Genomic DNA, 19849 nt, shown 5'->3' on the forward strand with positions numbered 1-19849 from the left:
TTTCAGTGTTAAGTCTTGTATAACATTTGCATGTTGTAGTGGTTTAATAAACTCCTACTTTGGTGATATGAATATCCAGTGAGTTTACCTGATGCCCACAGCTGCAGGGTCCTGGATCCTTTGTGGATTATTGTGAAAAATGTCTCATTTCAAAGACTAGTTATTATTTTGTGTTTATCAACCATCTGTAATTATGGAGGTTTTCTAAGACACGTAGCTGGGGGTAGTTCAACCTCGTTGACATGATGGCTCAGTGTCCACGTGTTTCTGTACACAATACATGTACCAATTGATGGAAAACATTGACCTTGGTATGAATCACTTTGTGAACACCTTAGAACAGTATTAGTCCTTTATAGCTGATAATATCACTTTTGTAATTTACTGTTTGACCAGTTAACATGTTAGTCAACATGATATACTAGAACACACTACACATCTATGGGTACACAGATACACCTTGTTTTCTTAGCTAGGAAAGCCACACAAAGTGTTGGGTGGGACTAGGAACTGTATCCAGAGTAAATTTTCATGAAGAGACGTTTGTGAAGTTTATTCCTTGTTTAATATGTGGTAAATACCCCTGGTGATTCCCCTTACTAACTACCTTCTGTATTCACTACAAACTGATTTGGTGACACTTTATGATGTCATGGTAGCTGAGGGATAACTTACCAATACCTTAAAGGTAGCTAATGGACTAGCACTACAGAACAACAACACTACTGTCATACCTTCAACATGTTACTGTACTGTTATATTCCAATGTCTGAAACACTCTACACCACCTGTACCCCACATAACATTATGACTTGTTACCATACAGTTCTAATGGATGTGCTCAGTATAGTTGTGATAGTAACTGTTTTCTGAGATCCATAGATACCCACTTGACAAGTGATAGGTTATTGTTAGAGATGTACCGATCTAGTATCGGATAGGTTCCGACCTCGACAATTTGAGCAAAATTTCTTTTGAAGCCACCGATTCATGATACCGATCTTTCTAATCAACATTTCTTCAAACATACTAGACTTCTATCATTTCTCTGATCCATTTATGAAACAAGCTAAAGTATAGTGCTATTTCTCCATTGAAACTACAAGAAGCCATATAAATATGCACGAGTTAGTTGTTTTAAATACTGAAACTTACCCTTGAACTTACCAGAAGTCCTTGGCAGAAAACAATGAATAGTGCTACACCATATCAAATAGACTAAACTATTAGAATCTCTGCTACAAGTCATGGTAGGAGCATGCATTAAATATTTGTGGGTGCTGTCACTGCTGATTGCTTGGGTGGTGTAATGGCCACACCCCCATCGGTATTGACTCCAGTAACAATGTGTGATAATCATTCAGTTAACAATTGACCAATTAGCTTAATTAGTCTGAAATTATAAAATGCTATTAAAGAGCTACCTGTACAAGATCAGTCATCGTCATATTAGATAACTACTATCAGATCGGTACTATATCGGTAGATTAGTATTGAATTTCCTAGATCGGATCAGTATCGGTAAAGCTCAGAAAAATTGAATCGGTACATCTCTAATTATTATTCACCGTTACTATCCCTTAGCAACAGTTCACCAAACTGAGGTAAAACCCGTTAATATGTGTGCCATGCTTGTGCACCATATGCTGTGCTTCAGAACTAGTAATGAGTTGTAATGTCACCATACTTGTTAATATTGATAAGGACCACCTGGCATGTTGTAGTCTGACAATACGAGACTATATCTGACAAATAATTGCATTATTATACCGTCAGTGTTGCACTATCCCTCATGTGTAGCCTGTTGCTAATGATGATGGTGATGATGTCACCATGACAACACCTGCAGTTGCTGAGACTAACAAGAGTAAGTTGAGAGTTGTGTGGTTGCTATGTTGCCATTTGTTGTTACCATAGTAACGAACCTATCAGATTTGTTTGGGGATGATGATGAGGAAGAGGAGAGGGATCATGTGAGCCAAGAACAAGGTGCTGTATTCTAACAGTTTAACACAATATAATAGCAAGCCTGTACATGTGGTGTATGTTTATGGACTTTATCCACAATGACGTCATGAGCACAACATGGTCACGGGGGACTAGTGTATAGCAGCCTATAGAGAGAGGTTATTTTGATCGATCATATTTCAGTTGTGTGAAGCAAGATATTAACCACTAACCAACAAGTTGGGTATATAGTAAGTAACAAAAATCATTGCAAACATGTGTTATCTTAAAAATTATTCATCATGCGATATAGTTCATTCAATGTATTATCTAACTGTACCTGCTCGATATCTCCTTCACAGAATGATCATCAATCGAAACAGTTAGTTCCCCAAATAACAATCATCTTGTGCTCATGGTGTCACTGTGGGTCCATAGAGATTCTCAAGTGATTGAATAAAATACTTTATCTAAAACTTGGCTTAAAGCACGACTTGTTTGCTGTTTGACTGATTAGTAATTGACTGCTCTATTAGAGTGTAGAGTTATAGAGTTCCTTCCTTATTAGACACACAGGCCCTGCAGGACTTGTTTGGAGATGATGCTGAATTGTCATCATCAGAGTAAGCCCCACCCACTAGCTGTTCTGCAGATCTTGTGATATTATTGTAGGGGAGAACAGGAGGGAACTGGTCATCATGGTGATGATGATCAGGTTGCCAGGGAACCAGCTGTTGCTATGGGTGACGATGATGATGATGATGACAATGTATGTAATATAGTTAGTTAAATTTGTAGCCAATCATCATTGAGTTGTGTTGCCATAGCTACAGCAGTCACCGGTAGATCAAGATGATGACAGTCTCCATGGTGATGAGGAGGGGGAAGCCCCACCACCTGTTGTCCCGGAGATATCCAAGATTAATGTACAAATCCCAAGATGTTCCACTAACTTGGCAAAGTGAGATATTAAACAATACACCTCTCTTAACAAACTCCAAATTATGGACACAAAACCTCTGTAGTAAGGATTAGTCCAACATGTGTGGCTTCATACATTTCATATTTGAAAGAGGAAAACCTCTTTATCATAGCAAATATGGCCCAAAACTTCTTGAACAAGTTCACTATCAGCAATTTTTCACACATGCCTACACTTATGTGGTTTTTGTGTCTTATTACTACCATATATGGTTAGATACTTGGAGGGGACAAATATTTTTCTGTTTTTGAACCTACAGAATTTTCTGTTGTTCACTAATTCCTAACCATTTGGTATTCCCTACAGGTCAGAGCTGTACTTTGTTAAGTTACCAAACTTCCTGAGTATTGAGACACGTCCCTTTGACCCTGCCCTCTATGAGGATGAGGCAGATGAGGATCATGTGCAGGATGAGGAGGGACATGCTAGAATGAAATTGAAGGTGTGTCATGTGACCTCATGTGATGCATTGAGAAGACAGTTTAATACAGAGAATTGTGGAATCTTTGAAATACAGGAAGTCACCTGAAATGTGACCTGTTGTGGTGACGTAATTTGAACACATTTCGAAGTTCACATTTTTGGTTGATGCTTTATGATTTTGTTGCAGACATTCTGCAAACCTCCGTAACTCATGAATGGATTAACACAAGAGATTGAAATTTGGTTCACTTTCTTAAAAATGTGTTTTCAATGCTCTTATTAACATAAAGTGTGTACTTCAAATTTGGTTTACATTTCCCATGGGAAATACTTGTAAACTCCATCTCGTTTGTTGTCTTCCAAACTTGGCATAACTCAACTGTACAAAACATGTGTAGGTATTAGTACAGTGTGGAGTATGGTGTAGTAACATCACATTACAATGCCACACCCCTGTAGGTAGAAAACACCATCAGATGGCGTTATTGCCATGACGACGAAGAAGAAGAGGTTCAACAAGAGAGTAACACACGATTGGTTAGATGGTCAGACGGCAGCATGTCACTGTATCTAGGCAACGAGATATTTGATGTCTACCATCAGAGTCAGGGTGGAGAACTAAGTCACTTGTTTGTCAGGCAAGGGACCGGCCTACAAGGACAAGCTGTGTTTAAAACTAAACTGACCTTTAGGTTAGTGATGGAGTATGTGAAGTGTATTAGATAGCATAGTATACTAGTGGTCCCTACTATGTGCTCGGTCACAAGCCTATTTGACTGACTGACTGACTGACTGACTGACTGACTGACTGACTGACTGACTGACTGACTGACTGACTGACTGACTGACTGACTGACTGACTGACTGACTGACTGACTGACTGACTGACTGACTGACTGACTGACACCTGTTCTATCAAACACACTCATAAAATAAATAAACACCCCTATATCCTATTATTATTTACTCTACTAACAAACGCTGTCTCATACCTCACACAGACCACACTCCACAGACACACTTACTCATCGTAAGATGACGTTGTCCATCGCTGATCGCTTCTCAAAGACACAGGTATGATCACATGATCTCTCACTAGTGCTCACATGATCCTCTTACAGAAAATACGAGTGTTACCAGCTGTCGGCAAGGACCCTGAGTCTCAACGAGTTGAAATGATCAAGGTTTGTTGTTACAATGACATCATCACCATCATGATATCATCCACAGAAAGAAGAGGAGCGGTTAAGGGCTGCAGTTCGGAGGGAGAGCATGCAGAAGAGAATGAGAGAGAAGAATACTCGTCCTTCATCTGGCTTTACTGCTTCTTACTTGGAACCAGGAGAGGTGATCGATAGTTACTTTATTAATGTCCTTACCAAAATTATGTCACTTATTATGCAAATAATATGGCAAATTGAGACCTTCTGTATGTTACTGAATTAATCACATTTGTAGAGCGGCTAAGCAACAGATTTTGCAAAAATTGTTCACTTTGTGATAAAAGCATCAAATTTTCTGTGGAATATAGAGATGCGGTGCCACGTACATCAAAATCATTTCCTGAGGGCATTTTGGAATTTTTTTTGACAAGTTATAAAGCTATTTCTAGGAAGCTTTGTATTAGTTCTATTTCTTGGGTTCTTTGTGTGGGATGTGATTTGTAATTTTAATGGCACCCTATCACACAGTACAGTAGTACTGTATATTAGGGATCATGCAGAACTGGGCTTTTCCAGCCAAAAATGTTGCCTTAAAACCAGCCTCAATTTCCAACTTGGCAGCATTGGTGACACAGCCAAGCCCAAAAATGTCCTCTTTAAGAGGTTAAATGTATGGGCCAGACTTGTTGGGATCCTTTGTCCTTATTTGTTGGAGTTTGTTACGGTAAGGGAAATGTCCATTGTAGCCATGTTTATGTGTGACATCATTTTAGTAAAGACTCATTAGTTTATTGTAGCATCACATGAGATCACATGATCTCCCCAGGAGGACGAGGAAAGCCTGTCCAGTATTAAACAGGCGATGAAGTCTCGTTATGGTCGTCAGGGGCAACACCAGTCTAATGATGTCAGTGATAACGAGGAACCATATGAGGAGGATCATGTGAGCTATTTGTTGTGTTTGTAATACTTTGTATGGTTGGGTGGGGAATTCCCCAAAGTTGCATTATAGGGTGGTGAGGTGGTCTCATCAAAATGTCTTGTTTTCTAGTTCTACCATATAAGGCAATGTGCATGACTGCTCCTACTATTAGGGACTTCCCTTACCAAATATAGTAATTGTACTGATCCCTTGTGTTGCCCCAATATAACATTAGCACTACTGTGGTTTGTGTGAGATGTGTATAGTATGGTTGAAGTACCGTATAGTAAAAAACTTTGGCGGTAAAAAAGTGTGACTAAACCCCTCTGTTGAAAAAATTGGCAGAAAAAACTTTGGCAATTGAAATAATATTCACCAAAGTTTTTACTCGACGGTACATAAGGATAACGACAAGGTGTCAACTCATCAGTTATGTAGCGTAGTAAGTGTATAGGTAGCTAGCATTGTTTTTGTAGCAGTACTTTTGTGGCTATACTGATCTAGCTAATGATGCGCTAGCAAAGGCATGCTTCGCTATCTCCTGCAATGACCGTATTTACATCTTCAGTAGCAGAGGTTATCACGTATATCAAAGTATTTGGCCAAATCCATTGCAAGACAATGAACTAGCTGATGTGCAAACGGGAAGCCAGTTGAAAATGCTATCCCAAGGAGTGGCTGGAGTGCTTACAACTGTGGGACACATTTCGAAGATCTCCAAAGTCAGCTCGATCTTTATTGCATGGTGGTACGAGCTGATCTTCATCTCAAGTTCTAGTTACTCAATGTGCTCGTGTGATCATCTAAAATAATTGGCGAAAAAAAACTTTGGCGAATTGAACGCTATTCGCCAAATTCGCCAAAGTTTTTTACCGCCAAAGTATTTTACTATACAGTAGTGGCTATGTATCATACAGTAAGAGATCTTGTACTTTTGGGGTTTCTTGCCCTAAAACTATCATCCACAACTAGCCTCACTCTTCATTCTACTAAATCTACCTGACCCCAAATACTTCCAACAAATTTCTATTAAAAATTGCTATCTATTAATTGTTTCCTTCAGCCATGCATACCTGTGGTTAAGAATTTCTTTACTATTCAACACACAGTCCTGAGACATGTCTCTACTCCAGCAACTACAACACACATAGTCCTGAGACATGCCTCTACTCCAGCAACTACAACACACACAGTCCTGAGACATGTCTCTACTCCAGCAACTACAACACACAGTCCTGAGACATGCCTCTACTCCAGCAACTACAACACACACAGTCCTGAGACATGCCTCTACTCCAGCAACTACAACACACACAGTCCTGAGACATGCCTCTACTCCAGCAACTACAACACACATAGTCCTGAGACATGCCTCTACTCCAGCAACTACAACACACACAGTCCTGAGACATGCCTCTACTCCAGCAACTACAACACACATAGTCCTGAGACATGCCTCTACTCTCTACTCCAGCAACTACAACACACGCAGTCCTGAGACATGCCTCTACTCCAGCAACTACAACACACACAGTCCTGAGACATGCCTCTACTCCAGCAACTACAACACACAATCCTGAGACATGCCAGCAACTACAACACACATAGTCCTGAGACATGCCTCTACTCCAGCAACTACAACACACATAGTCCTGAGACATGCCTCTACTCCAGCAACTACAACACATAGTCCTGAGACATGCCTCTACTCTCTACTCCAGCAACTACAACACACACAGTCCTGAGACATGCCTCTACTCCAGCAACTACAACACACAGTCCTGAGACATGCCTCTACTCCAGCAACTACAACACACATAGTCCTGAGACATGCCTCTACTCTCTACTCCAGCAACTACAACACACAGTCCTGAGACATGCCTCTACTCTCTACTCCAGCAACTACAACACACAGTCCTGAGACATGCCTCTACTCCAGCAACTACAACACACATAGTCCTGAGACATGCCTCTACTCCAGCAACTACAACACACAGTCCTGAGACATGCCTCTACTCCAGCAACTACAACACACACAGTCCTGAGACATGCCTCTACTCCAGCAACTACAACACACACAGTCCTGAGACATGCCTCTACTCCAGCAACTACAACACACATAGTCCTGAGACATGCCTCTACTCCAGCAACTACAACACATAGTCCTGAGACATGCCTCTACTCTCTACTCCAGCAACTACAACACACGCAGTCCTGAGACATGCCTCTACTCCAGCAACTACAACACACACAGTCCTGAGACATGCCTCTACTCCAGCAACTACAACACACACAGTCCTGAGACATGCCTCTACTCCAGCAACTACAACACACATAGTCCTGAGACATGCCTCTACTCCAGCAACTACAACACATAGTCCTGAGACATGCCTCTACTCTCTACTCCAGCAACTACAACACACGCAGTCCTGAGACATGCCTCTACTCCAGCAACTACAACACACACAGTCCTGAGACATGCCTCTACTCCAGCAACTACAACACACATAGTCCTGAGACATGCCTCTACTCCAGCAACTACAACACACACAGTCCTGAGACATGCCTCTACTCCAGCAACTACAACACACATAGTCCTGAGACATGCCTCTACTCCAGCAACTACAACACACATAGTCCTGAGACATGCCTCTACTCCAGCAACTACAACACATAGTCCTGAGACATGCCTCTACTCTCTACTCCAGCAACTACAACACACATAGTCCTGAGACATGCCTCTACTCCAGCAACTACAACACATAGTCCTGAGACATGCCTCTACTCTCTACTCCAGCAACTACAACACACGCAGTCCTGAGACATGCCTCTACTCCAGCAACTACAACACATAGTCCTGAGACATGCCTCTACTCTCTACTCCAGCAACTACAACACACGCAGTCCTGAGACATGCCTCTACTCCAGCAACTACAACACACATAGTCCTGAGACATGCCTCTACTCCAGCAACTACAACACACACAGTCCTGAGACATGCCTCTACTCCAGCAACTACAACACACACAGTCCTGAGACATGCCTCTACTCCAGCAACTACAACACACACAGTCCTGAGACATGCCTCTACTCCAGCAACTACAACACACATAGTCCTGAGACATGCCTCTACTCCAGCAACTACAACACATAGTCCTGAGACATGCCTCTACTCTCTACTCCAGCAACTACAACACACGCAGTCCTGAGACATGCCTCTACTCCAGCAACTACAACACACATAGTCCTGAGACATGCCTCTACTCCAGCAACTACAACACACACAGTCCTGAGACATGCCTCTACTCCAGCAACTACAACACACACAGTCCTGAGACATGCCTCTACTCCAGCAACTACAACACACACAGTCCTGAGACATGCCTCTACTCCAGCAACTACAACACACAGTCCTGAGACATGCCTCTACTCCAGCAACTACAACACACATAGTCCTGAGACATGCCTCTACTCCAGCAACTACAACACATAGTCCTGAGACATGCCTCTACTCTCTACTCCAGCAACTACAACACACGCAGTCCTGAGACATGCCTCTACTCCAGCAACTACAACACACAGTCCTGAGACATGCCTCTACTCCAGCAACTACAACACACATAGTCCTGAGACATGCCTCTACTCCAGCAACTACAACACATAGTCCTGAGACATGCCTCTACTCTCTACTCCAGCAACTACAACACACGCAGTCCTGAGACATGCCTCTACTCCAGCAACTACAACACATAGTCCTGAGACATGCCTCTACTCTCTACTCCAGCAACTACAACACACACAGTCCTGAGACATGCCTCTACTCTAGCAAATACAATACATTATGAAAGTTTGTCCTCCATTGTGTCCCATTTCTTTCTCCACAACTGCATGGGTGTTAATGCCATTAGGGTGTAGTGACTTCCTTGTGTTGATTATCACCATGGTGATAAATAGTCTGGATTGACTGCAGAGACACTTTGTATTACAGTAGGTGGAGCACAGCTGAAATGAAATTGAATGGCCAATTATTGGCTTTCAGTTATTGATAGTTGGGGTAGATGTTTTTGTATGTAAAGGCTCACCAATCAATGTTACAAAAATGGTACACAGCAGACAAGTACTGTATAAGGAAAATTTGAATTTCAAATAAAAAGTAATGGAAGGTCATGCAGCTACCTGTATACTGATGGACATTTAATCTACTACCTCAGTCATGGCTATACTATTAACAGGTATAGCTGACCAGGACCTCCCTTGTTGTCCTAGTCTCACCTACCAGCCTGTTTTAAACCTCTTGTCATTTGGTTTTTCCCGACCAAATGACAGAAGATAGATACAAGCCGGCTGGTGAGGCTACCTTGTTTCATTTTATTTTTTTGCTTCTATGATCATAGTAAAATTTCTACTTTAATAAACATGGCTACACAAATAAAGTTTACTCGGGCTGATGACCACTTCGTTACCTTACACGCTACGCTATAAACAAACATACTCCACCTGGTAACTTGTTGATGATAGAACTACAGAAATAATGGCAACACCTTTGACCATGTATGGCTTCAGTTTACTAGACACATGTGGAATAAGTTATTTTCCCTCAACTTCTATGGTGTTAGTAATCACATAGTAATGGTTAACATGACTAGGGTAGACACCACAGAGACACTACCCCAGCTGTGGTGTGTCAGTGATGCTATCAGAGGATGGTGGAAGTGCTGTTACAATGAATTATGCAAAACCCACAGTTTGTGGTAGTCTAAAACGTATGGATTATGTAACAAAGTTTGACATCATTGTTATGTTAAGAATATACACACTTGTAGAATTGTTAGTAGACATGTGAAGGTGTTTCATCAGTTTTGAAAACTAACTGCTTTTATAAAACGAAGTACTTCATCTTAATCCTCACACAGTGTAATCACAAGAGCTAACAATCCCCATCATTCACTGATTATGTGATGCTACTACTACTACTACTGGTGTTCACGTGATATTTCAAACTAAACTATGCAATTAATGTAATATTTACAAGTAGCGCCTAACACACTTCCACGTACTCAGTTATAGTACATTGCAATATTGACATGCTCTAATAGAACAATCAGTTTCTTACAGCAGTTTCTTATTGGTTACCACACTTGCTATTATCCTGGGGGAGGATGCCAAGTGTATCACTTTGTACTAACTGACTAGCCATTCTACAAGGACTAGGGATATTGGGATGAAAGAGAAATGATAAGTAGTGAAACAAGAGAGGTCTGATAATATACTAGTATCCCTATTTCACTCATGCGTTAATATCCTTCATGTACTTTAGATAGTGTTATAATCATCTTGATCACTTAGATTCTGTCTTGATATATTCATTATTCACTAAAGCCGTACAGGAAGTGAGATCTCTTAACATTAGATCAGATTAGTTGGTGACCTTATCCTGTGGAAACTTGTATAGGCTAGTAACAGTACAAGATTCCTCTACACATTCAGCTAATGAATTCTATTACATTGTCATGACTTCTTATAACCAGGAAACTTGTGATATTCATGATGTATTCTGGGGGTTATATGAAGTGAAGAACATTTGTCCATTAAAAATGTCTAATTATATTGTTCACTGGTTGCTATGGTACCTGTAGACCACACCCAGTCGGTCAGGGAGAAAAAGACATGGCAGGGACACTACTTCAGGTAACGTCCACCATTTGTGAAGCCATATATTGTATAATCCATCTGTTATTTTTTTAGTTGCCAAGCAACAGAAACGCAGTAGACGATCTTTCCTTGATGATGAGGACTCCAGCTGATATTTATTACATAATACAATATACAACAAATTGTCCACTTACAATGACTACACAATGATTAATAGTTGATATCGGTATAAAAATATTATACAAAACATTAGAATACAACATTACTAAAACTACTTCATAAAAGTTTCTGCATAGTTGCTATGGAAACAGGATACTAATAACATGACATGGTAACCATAGCAATGCTCACATTGTCATTTGATGGTAGGAGGAGCTGGTACAAACTTCTCTGATGTTTCCATGGCAACTCTTGTGACAGCATACTTTACAATCTATTGAGGTGGCATAGCTCAATGACAAATTCTCCCCACCCCAGGGGGATCAGTAACATACCTCGACACATGTATGCATTGCGTTTTCCCAGTAGACGATGAATCTTTTTAGAGCACACCTCACAAATCACCGTGCTGTTTGAATAATGTAGTACAATTAGTTCAACAATATCTACACACATACACACTGTGAGGTGACCTTGATCACCGAGGCACTATTATCCTAACAATTTGTATACATAACAGGATAGTGTGTCATGTCTTCATACCAAATTTGAGGTAAATCTGTACGAGATATGCGCACTTTCAAAGTTCATGTACTTTTCTTCATCTTTCATTATTTCTTATTGCACCATACCTTTTTGCCACATTTAAAAATCTGTAAGATTAACACACTATTTATTCTCCAAATTTGAAAAGAATCCACTAAGGCTTGTGTGAGTTATGGCATACAAGCGATTTTCAAAAATTACAAGTGTGATTTGGTCACACCTGTTACTAGGGTAAACTATTGACAGAAACAAGTTAAAACTTGTTATGCAACTTTGTTGATCATCGTAACATGTGACCTTTTGTGATTTAAAAGTATTACCTAAGGAGATATAAAGCAAAACCCAAATATTATGTGAAACATACAGTAGTGTGATTGAAATACTCTAATGGAACAGTCATGTGTGCAAGGTAGTCAAAAAATTGCTCAGGGTTCAAAATCAAGGAACTCCTCCATACCTATACTCCCAAACCCTTTCATCACTGCTGTCCTTGGGAAGTTCTACTAGAATATAATTTCATAGATCTCTATCAATGGAAATGTTGTGTGTGTGTTGTATTAGAATTGCTCAGAAAAATAAATGTGTGCTCTAGCTATTAGAGTACTACAATAAAATAAAAACAACCAATAATATACATCAGAGTCATGTGATCAAGATAAGTTGGCCTTGCTGTGTGGTATGTATGTGCTAACTGTTTTGATTGGCAGTACCAACAACTGGCAAAGATAACCAGACAAGACCATCCAATACATAACCAGCTAGCCCACGTGACTGATAGATTGTAATTCAAGCACACACACACACACACACACACACACACACACACACACACACACACACACACACACACACACACACACACACACACACACACACACACACACACACACACACACACACACACACACACACACACACACACACACACACACACACACACACACACACACACACACACACACACTACGCACACACACTACGCACACACACTACGCACACACACTACGCACACACACTACGCACACACTTTTTAATACTGGTAGCCACAAACACATGGTCATTGGAGATGTGGAGTTTAGTAGCATTACGGAACTTGGGAGGCTTATCCAATGTGGTATCCACGGCGATGTGACGTGTGATGCCACTTTCTTGAAACTCAAAGACAAGCAATGACCCTAGCCCTGAACTGTTTGATGTTCCACTGACATAGCTTGCTGTCTCTGATGTATCTCCTGTTAAAAAAAAAACATTAACAAGTAATTTTAGAACCTCAAATCCCCACTATCACAATAGTAATATGTGCAGGTAAATTTTCACATGTATAATTAGACTGTAGCACATTTTGCACTACTAGTAAACTACATGGACCATAGAAATGAGCTTCAAGTGTGACCAAACCTCAAACCCTAATTCATACCATTACTCTAATAGAACACTGAGTTGAACATTTGTCCCAGCACCTTCTCCAACACAATACAAGGCTAAGAAGCATTATCCACACTACTTGATTATGTGGCACAAAGTGATTCCAATATCAACACTAGGTAGTACCCATATACAACTTTGAATACGTGTAGGATGAATTATGAGATCATGACATCTCACATTATTCCAAATAAAGCACACTCACCCAACACATCATGAGCACTACCAACACTCGGCAGATGATTGCTACGATAATTTATCCCACCGCTACCAGAGTTCATTGACTGGTTGCCAGGCAATACTGGGGAAACCCCTAATTCTTCGATGTGCTCATATGACTGTGATCGTCGAGGCAACAGAGGGGTGTGGTCCCTAGGGTAGTCACTACTCTCACTCGATGACTGACGTGGCTTCATTGGAGTGACTGGTAAACTATGACAGTTTGTATGTTCCAAGTGATTATCAGTATCCATGGCAACATCCTCTGGTAGCAACACCTCACTCAAGTTCAGATCCTTAGGATGTTCTGGATTATTACTAGTGTCGTTATCATCGTCATGGCAACCATCAACTGCTGATGTGTCTGGTTCTGCCGACATTTTTGTATCTGTGTGGTAGTCATGGTAAAAAAGCAGTACGACAACAAGTAAAACATGCTGTATTAAACATTTTGAAGTATCAGTTCAACATAAAGATTATTATAACTTAATGTGCAAGGCACAAGCATGCTTCGATACTAGGAGCATGTGATACTTTGAGATTAATCTCAGTGGTACATGTGTACTGGAATAGGATATGCCACTCTTATAATATTATGGAGCAACTAGCATTAAAATACTGTACAAGTAGATACATCAGTAATTAATGAAGGCATTCCAAATACTGTATACGTACAAGTTTTTGAGGGATGTAATTTTCGCAGGTGTGGTCACTTAGTTTACATACCTCAAAAAAATTACACACATACGGTAAACTAGTGTACTTGATTATGTAGATACAATAGTTAATGGAGTGGGATTGTAAAGCAGAACCAACTTGTATATGCTTCATCTGAATGTTCTATTAGAGTAGACAGGTGACACTCCCAGCACTGATTCATCTAACCTTTAGTTCAAGGTAAAGTAAGTTGGCTGACGACTAAAATTAGGTATAATAGTTGCAGTATTTTAACAACTGGGTGTTGGAAAAGCAAGTAGCACTGCCCCTCCACTCTTGTCGTGGCAGTTTATTTGCCCCTTACCCTCTCTGCGTGTAACAAAGTACTCAGCTCAGGGACTCAAGAAGTATTCTGTATTAGCAAATATCTATAACACACAGATATACTGTTTTGGGTGTAACACACACACACACACACACACACACACACACACACACACACACACACACACACACACACACACACACACACACACACACACACACACACACACAAACACGGTATTACTAACTTGCTGAATGATCAGGTGATGATAGCACAAAAGATGGCAGGGACTGTCCTGCAGACTACAAGAAGGGGTGTGGCTACAATAATTATGTGATACAAACTTACTTGTGATTGGTCAGATACAGGGGTGGTGTTGTCAATAGTAACAGAGGGTGTGTCATCCTTAACATATGAACTCCTTGATGATGGAGTATTGTCTTTAATGCTGGAGCTCCTTGACAACCTATCCATAGCAACCAGAGTAGTGTCATGTGGAACATCATCTTCTTTACACTCATTGGTATCCATGGTAACAGGTGTCGGACTACCGGTAAAATTATCAGTAAAAAATGATTCCTTAGAAACCAGCTCTGGAGTGAAGGATTCCCATTGGCTAGGAGTTGCCTTGGCAACAAGTGGCTCATCCACCCACTGTATACCAGACAAGTATTCCTTTATCACCATGGCAATTAAATCACCAACTATGTCAGAGTCCTAATATAACAGCATATAAGATACACCATCATATTAGCACCTATCACCTTCATTGCTGGTGAAGTCACAGTAACAGATAATTCTACATTAGTTGGTTGTTCTAATTGATGAACACCAAACAATACTCTATCACTTTGTGACTTATACTCCATCGTTACCTAGGATATACATCACACAGGGGAATTCCCTAATGTACAGTAATCACATGATCCTTACCCGGGAGTCAAAACAGTGGAAGAAAACATTACAAGACACAACTCCATATTTGGATGAGGTGAATCCCCACTCAGTGTTTACATCATATAACGACACATCCATCTCTGTTACCTAGCAACCATACAAATCAGGATATTACAACATCTTGATTATGAGGGAAGTGTTTGTATGGTATAAGATCAACACTGTGGTTTGTGTGCGGGTCAGTAAGTGCTCACGGAATAGCAATTTGACCAAATGAACACTACACTAGATTCTCACAGCTCATACAGTCACAGAGCCATTCTGTTCAGTTACTCTAATAGAGCACACAATTAATTGAATAGTTATTTCAAATACTTGGATAATCACCTCTACCCAGTGGACCAGCACTGGGACACCTGTGTGCTACTCATGTGCTACTGAGCCAGCACAGGGAAATCCTCCAGGGGATGACTAGATTAACACACACCACACACGCCACTAACTACTACATGCACATATACACACAACACTACTACCACACACACACACACACACACACAAACACAACTGGCAGACAGAACACACTAACCAGCTGCTCTCCTTCATCACTGATACTACACACATGATAAAGTTGTTCATGTGGACACTTCACTTCTTCAATGCTAATAGTAGTGAGGGCCTGTAGGACAACAACAGTGTGTTTGTAGGACAACAACAGTGTGTTGGTAGGACAACAACAACAGTGTGTTAGTAGGACAACAACAGTGTGTTAGTAGGACAACAACAACAGTGTGTTGGTAGGACAACAACAACAGTGTGTTAGTAGGACAACAACAGTGTGTTGGTAGGACAATTAGGAATAGGATGTGAATGGCACTACATGTACAATGAGAAGGAGAGGATGGACACCTCACTACATGACAGACTCCCCATAATGTTATATTACTACACTACTGATGTACACTGAATAACTCATGATACCTTGGGACCAAGCTAACAATGGCTCATTTTATTACAATAAAGAGATTGTCCTCTTTAAGAAGTAAACCAGATGTGTTGGAAACAATCATGGAGGTGTTTCTAATGTGTTAGGACAGTCTGTTAATTGAGGTGTTTACTGAGTCATGTGACACCGGATTATCAACTAGTACTGAACAGTAAAATGATTGGTTAGTTCTGTCATCCTTGTTATAGCAGGAGAGAAATTTTATGACCTGTCTACTTGGCAGATAACATATTTTAGCTGGCCGAGTGTCACAGTCTCACTTCATTATGGAGCAATTTCATCACAGGTCCATAATTCTGGTAGAAGCATTCTCAAAGCCATCCAAGATGCATCGCTTGTAAGCAAACAAACAAACAGTGGAAAGCTGTACACAGAGATATTGCACACTACACCTCCATGATGGAAATGTCATTCAAGAAACTTCATACATGTTTGAGACTATTAAAAGCATATTATGAGGTGTACCAGTGTTTATATGTCTGATATTATTCATCTGATAAAATGAATTTCCCAATTTCTTTCATTAAGGATAGGGTTCAAACAATAAACCATATTTGACCAACAAACATCGTTTAGTTTGCAAACTAGTCATTTCACACCTACCACAACTTCATCATTATACAATAACTTTATGACCAGTGATAGTCAGTGATAGTCAGTGCTGGCAAATCCTCAAGACTATATTATAGTAACCCACAGGAGAACTGTACAAGGTCTCACAAGTGAAGATGTAGGAATATAAACCAACCTGAACCATGCCTGTATTTTCTTCCCCAGTTAACACCAGGTCACCATTAACACAACTGGGTCGACTGGAGCAGTGAAGTTTTTGACTCAAGCGACCATGATACATGCTAAGACTTCACAGCATGTTTTAAGAGAAGGAATGTTCAACAACAACACAATATTGTATAGGATGATAGGAGTACAAAATGTAATAGATTGTCATAACAAGAAATTTACTATCATCATTATCTTACTGATACTAGTAAACTATAGGATATTACTATTATTATTATGTGTAAAAGGAAAGAAGGCAAAAGCCTGTGATACCTTATCATTACAAAAAGGTTAACTTGAGACTAAAGTTAGTACAATAAAATTAAAAATCAATTTGAGTAATTTGATCTGAGAAGAAATCATCAAGCTGGTTCTTAAATACATTTAGAGACTGTGCCATAACTACGTAATCTGGTAAACTGTTCCAAGAATTTATAAAGGATATGTACCCCCAGCAGATGGATCCCACACCAACTAATGGAACTACTTGTAACTGGCCACACCATCATCAAGTTACAGTCCAGGTCATTATCAATTCTGGCTCTTAAAAATGTATTTCTATGTATTGTAAGAGTGAAATATGTGCACACCAAATATGTCTACAAGTCACTAAGACAAACCCTCAAACACAACCGATAACAAGTGTAGAAGATAACAAACTACACAGGAGACACGCCTAGTCCTAGAATGGTGTTCCTTCTACGACATTCATTGAACATTGGAAGTCTTGATGATGTCAACAATTTTCAACATGACATACGATATCTTATAATATGCTACAAGAATACAAGTGACAGTCCCTTCTCCATATTGCCTCTAACATCAACCACATGTACTGGCTGGTTTGCACTGGTTTGTAAGGCAGTACAACATAAAAGTAATTTATTTCTTAATTACTTGACCATCAACAGAATTTTAGGTGCAAGGGGATTACCCTGTTGATAGGGACTAAGTTACCATGCTCATAGGCCTGATATATTCTGTGGGCTGGATTTGTGAATATTATTATTATCGTTTAGCATACTGTGCAGAAATCAATGTGGTTATAATGACACACAGGTGTGATTATTATGAATATGATTGAAGTTGAAATGGAATAAATTTTATCTAATGGAGACACCACCATACTACTCAGTCTGCAGTAAGCCTTTGATTACAAGTCGTAGTGTTTGTGGCTTAAATTATGGGCTATAAGACACGGATAAGTCATACAGTTTACCATGAACTACACATATATTACAATGGACAACTCTTACAAAACACTCAAAACTACACCACACTGTAGATACGATTACATGTCAACCCAACCTGATTGTTACCATGGTTACCTCATAGCTAACAACTGAATAATACACCATGAACAGTGGACACATCTCTATAATGGGACACAAAAGTATTTCTACTACAATAGAGATTGTCCTCTTCTAGAGGTAAAATGTATGGAGCTGGATCAAAATTTTGTCCTTATTATGGAGGTGTTATACACTGTGTCCTTACTACAGAGTTTGTTAAGAGAGGCACTGTCCCTGCACAAGTTGGTACTGTACACTGCATAAATGCATTAAGATCAGCTTAGCTTGTTCAAATATAAGCACACATTAACCAGGTTAATAACAGCCACATGTTTACTAGCCTCATACCACATAACATACTTTGCTTAACTATCACAGTACATCAGGCCCTCAAGTGTGTGAACAACTTATAAACTACACCTGCACAACTCGACACAAACACACAACACATACGCACTCACCAGTTCTTCGCAGACGGAACGCTTACTGGTCAGACATCCATGAAGATGTCTATTAACAAGGCCTATGATCCTCTCCACACTCGGTGGTGAGGCGTTGTTCCCGCGCTGCAACAACCATCGCGCAATCTTCGCCCTCCTCGACCCATCGGAGTGTCTCCACGCATTGAGCTTTACTAGCGCCAAGTATAGACAAACTAGTAACACAAACAATACGCACAAAGCTAGCAACGCAACGGCGTTCATACCACCCCGAATGCTGCTAATAATTTCGAACAGCCTTGGCGTGTATTAATTAGAATTCCACCTATTTATTTATAAATATGTTTACACTGTCACCCAGGCAATAATCGACCAGCTGGCGGTATAGCGGTGGATAAGAGATACATCACATTACAGTAGCCACATCATCTAGATTACAGTCAAGTGAGTTAACGCTGTTTATAATATACTGCGCATGTTTGGCGCATGTTACAAGACAGCTAGCCGCTCGGACCATTCCAACATGATGGTACAAGGAGAACCTATTGTAGTTGTAGGGTTGCGTGTTGGTTCTAGTTTCGGTCACGTGTGTCACTGTGATGGGGGCATGTCTCGTACACTATACACCCTCAGTCACGTGGTCAGGACATGTTAGAACGGTTAAGACCTGTAAAGCAAACTGATTAATATGATTGTCGTTGATAACATGTGTATTATGCATTAAGGGTACTGACTGTTTCCAAAGTCAAGTTCATTTCCCTAGAGTATTAGTACAGGAAGCAAAGTCATGCATATTAGTGCACCTGACTGATTACTATCAACAGTTCCAACTCTTACTATCAGGATGGGAAGTGTAGGTCATGTGGCTATCAGCTAGGTCATGTTTCTGTCCTAATATAGTGTTGTGTTAACTGCAAGAGTAGTCAATTGAGTGGGCATAACTTAAAACAACCTCTTAACAAAGCAACTAAATAAGTAGGACTGTACTGATGCCACATCTGATACCAATATCTG

General features: G+C 40.2%; 3 protein-coding genes across 4 annotated transcripts in view; 2 read left to right on the forward strand and 1 right to left on the reverse strand.

Moving 5' to 3' along the window:
• Positions 1 to 11369, forward strand: part of LOC136241199 (RNA polymerase-associated protein LEO1-like) — a 12086-nt gene extending 717 nt beyond the window's left edge. The window contains exons 2-14 of one of the 2 annotated variants that reach the window (XM_066032380.1): positions 1801 to 1867; positions 1918 to 1989; positions 2516 to 2570; positions 2620 to 2716; positions 2775 to 2908; positions 3236 to 3371; positions 3812 to 4044; positions 4354 to 4426; positions 4474 to 4536; positions 4583 to 4699; positions 5342 to 5458; positions 11074 to 11125; positions 11183 to 11369. In XM_066032380.1, the coding sequence (XP_065888452.1) occupies positions 1801 to 1867; positions 1918 to 1989; positions 2516 to 2570; positions 2620 to 2716; positions 2775 to 2908; positions 3236 to 3371; positions 3812 to 4044; positions 4354 to 4426; positions 4474 to 4536; positions 4583 to 4699; positions 5342 to 5458; positions 11074 to 11125; positions 11183 to 11241 (1275 nt within the window). In that variant the 3' untranslated portion in view covers positions 11242 to 11369. The remainder of the gene's footprint in view (positions 1 to 1800; positions 1868 to 1917; positions 1990 to 2515; positions 2571 to 2619; positions 2717 to 2774; positions 2909 to 3235; positions 3372 to 3811; positions 4045 to 4353; positions 4427 to 4473; positions 4537 to 4582; positions 4700 to 5341; positions 5459 to 11073; positions 11126 to 11182) is intronic. The other variant, XM_066032390.1, reaches the window with a different exon arrangement.
• Positions 11233 to 19155, reverse strand: LOC136241172 (uncharacterized). Its single transcript, XM_066032351.1, has 11 exons — positions 18857 to 19155; positions 15907 to 15996; positions 15354 to 15464; positions 15185 to 15295; positions 14769 to 15137; positions 14668 to 14722; positions 13425 to 13826; positions 12822 to 13026; positions 11584 to 11657; positions 11441 to 11522; positions 11233 to 11388 (listed from the first exon to the last, which is right to left on the reverse strand). The coding sequence occupies exons 1-11, from the start codon at positions 19097 to 19099 to the stop codon at positions 11361 to 11363; spliced, it is 1770 nt and encodes a 589-aa protein (XP_065888423.1). The 5' UTR covers positions 19100 to 19155; the 3' UTR covers positions 11233 to 11360.
• The window catches only part of LOC136241181 (dual specificity mitogen-activated protein kinase kinase 7-like), a 21617-nt gene continuing 20894 nt past the window's right edge, over positions 19127 to 19849 (forward strand). The window contains exon 1 of the mRNA XM_066032362.1: positions 19127 to 19279. The gene's annotated coding sequence lies outside the window, so the exon portion shown is untranslated. The remainder of the gene's footprint in view (positions 19280 to 19849) is intronic.

Source organism: Dysidea avara, chromosome 1, assembly GCF_963678975.1.
Source record: "Dysidea avara chromosome 1, odDysAvar1.4, whole genome shotgun sequence".
Classification (NCBI taxonomy): domain Eukaryota; kingdom Metazoa; phylum Porifera; class Demospongiae; order Dictyoceratida; family Dysideidae; genus Dysidea; species Dysidea avara.

Coding starts and splice junctions, on each gene's coding strand:
- LOC136241172 (XM_066032351.1), bottom strand. CDS start 19,099: ATGAACGCCGTTGCGTTGCTAGCTTTGTGCGTATTGTTTGTGTTACTA. Junction 15,997..18,856: donor GTTCCGTCTGCGAAGAACTG/GTGAGTGCGTAT, acceptor GTTGTCCTACAG/GCCCTCACTACTATTAGCAT. Junction 15,465..15,906: donor GTGATGAAGGAGAGCAGCTG/GTTAGTGTGTTC, acceptor TATGGTTGCTAG/GTAACAGAGATGGATGTGTC.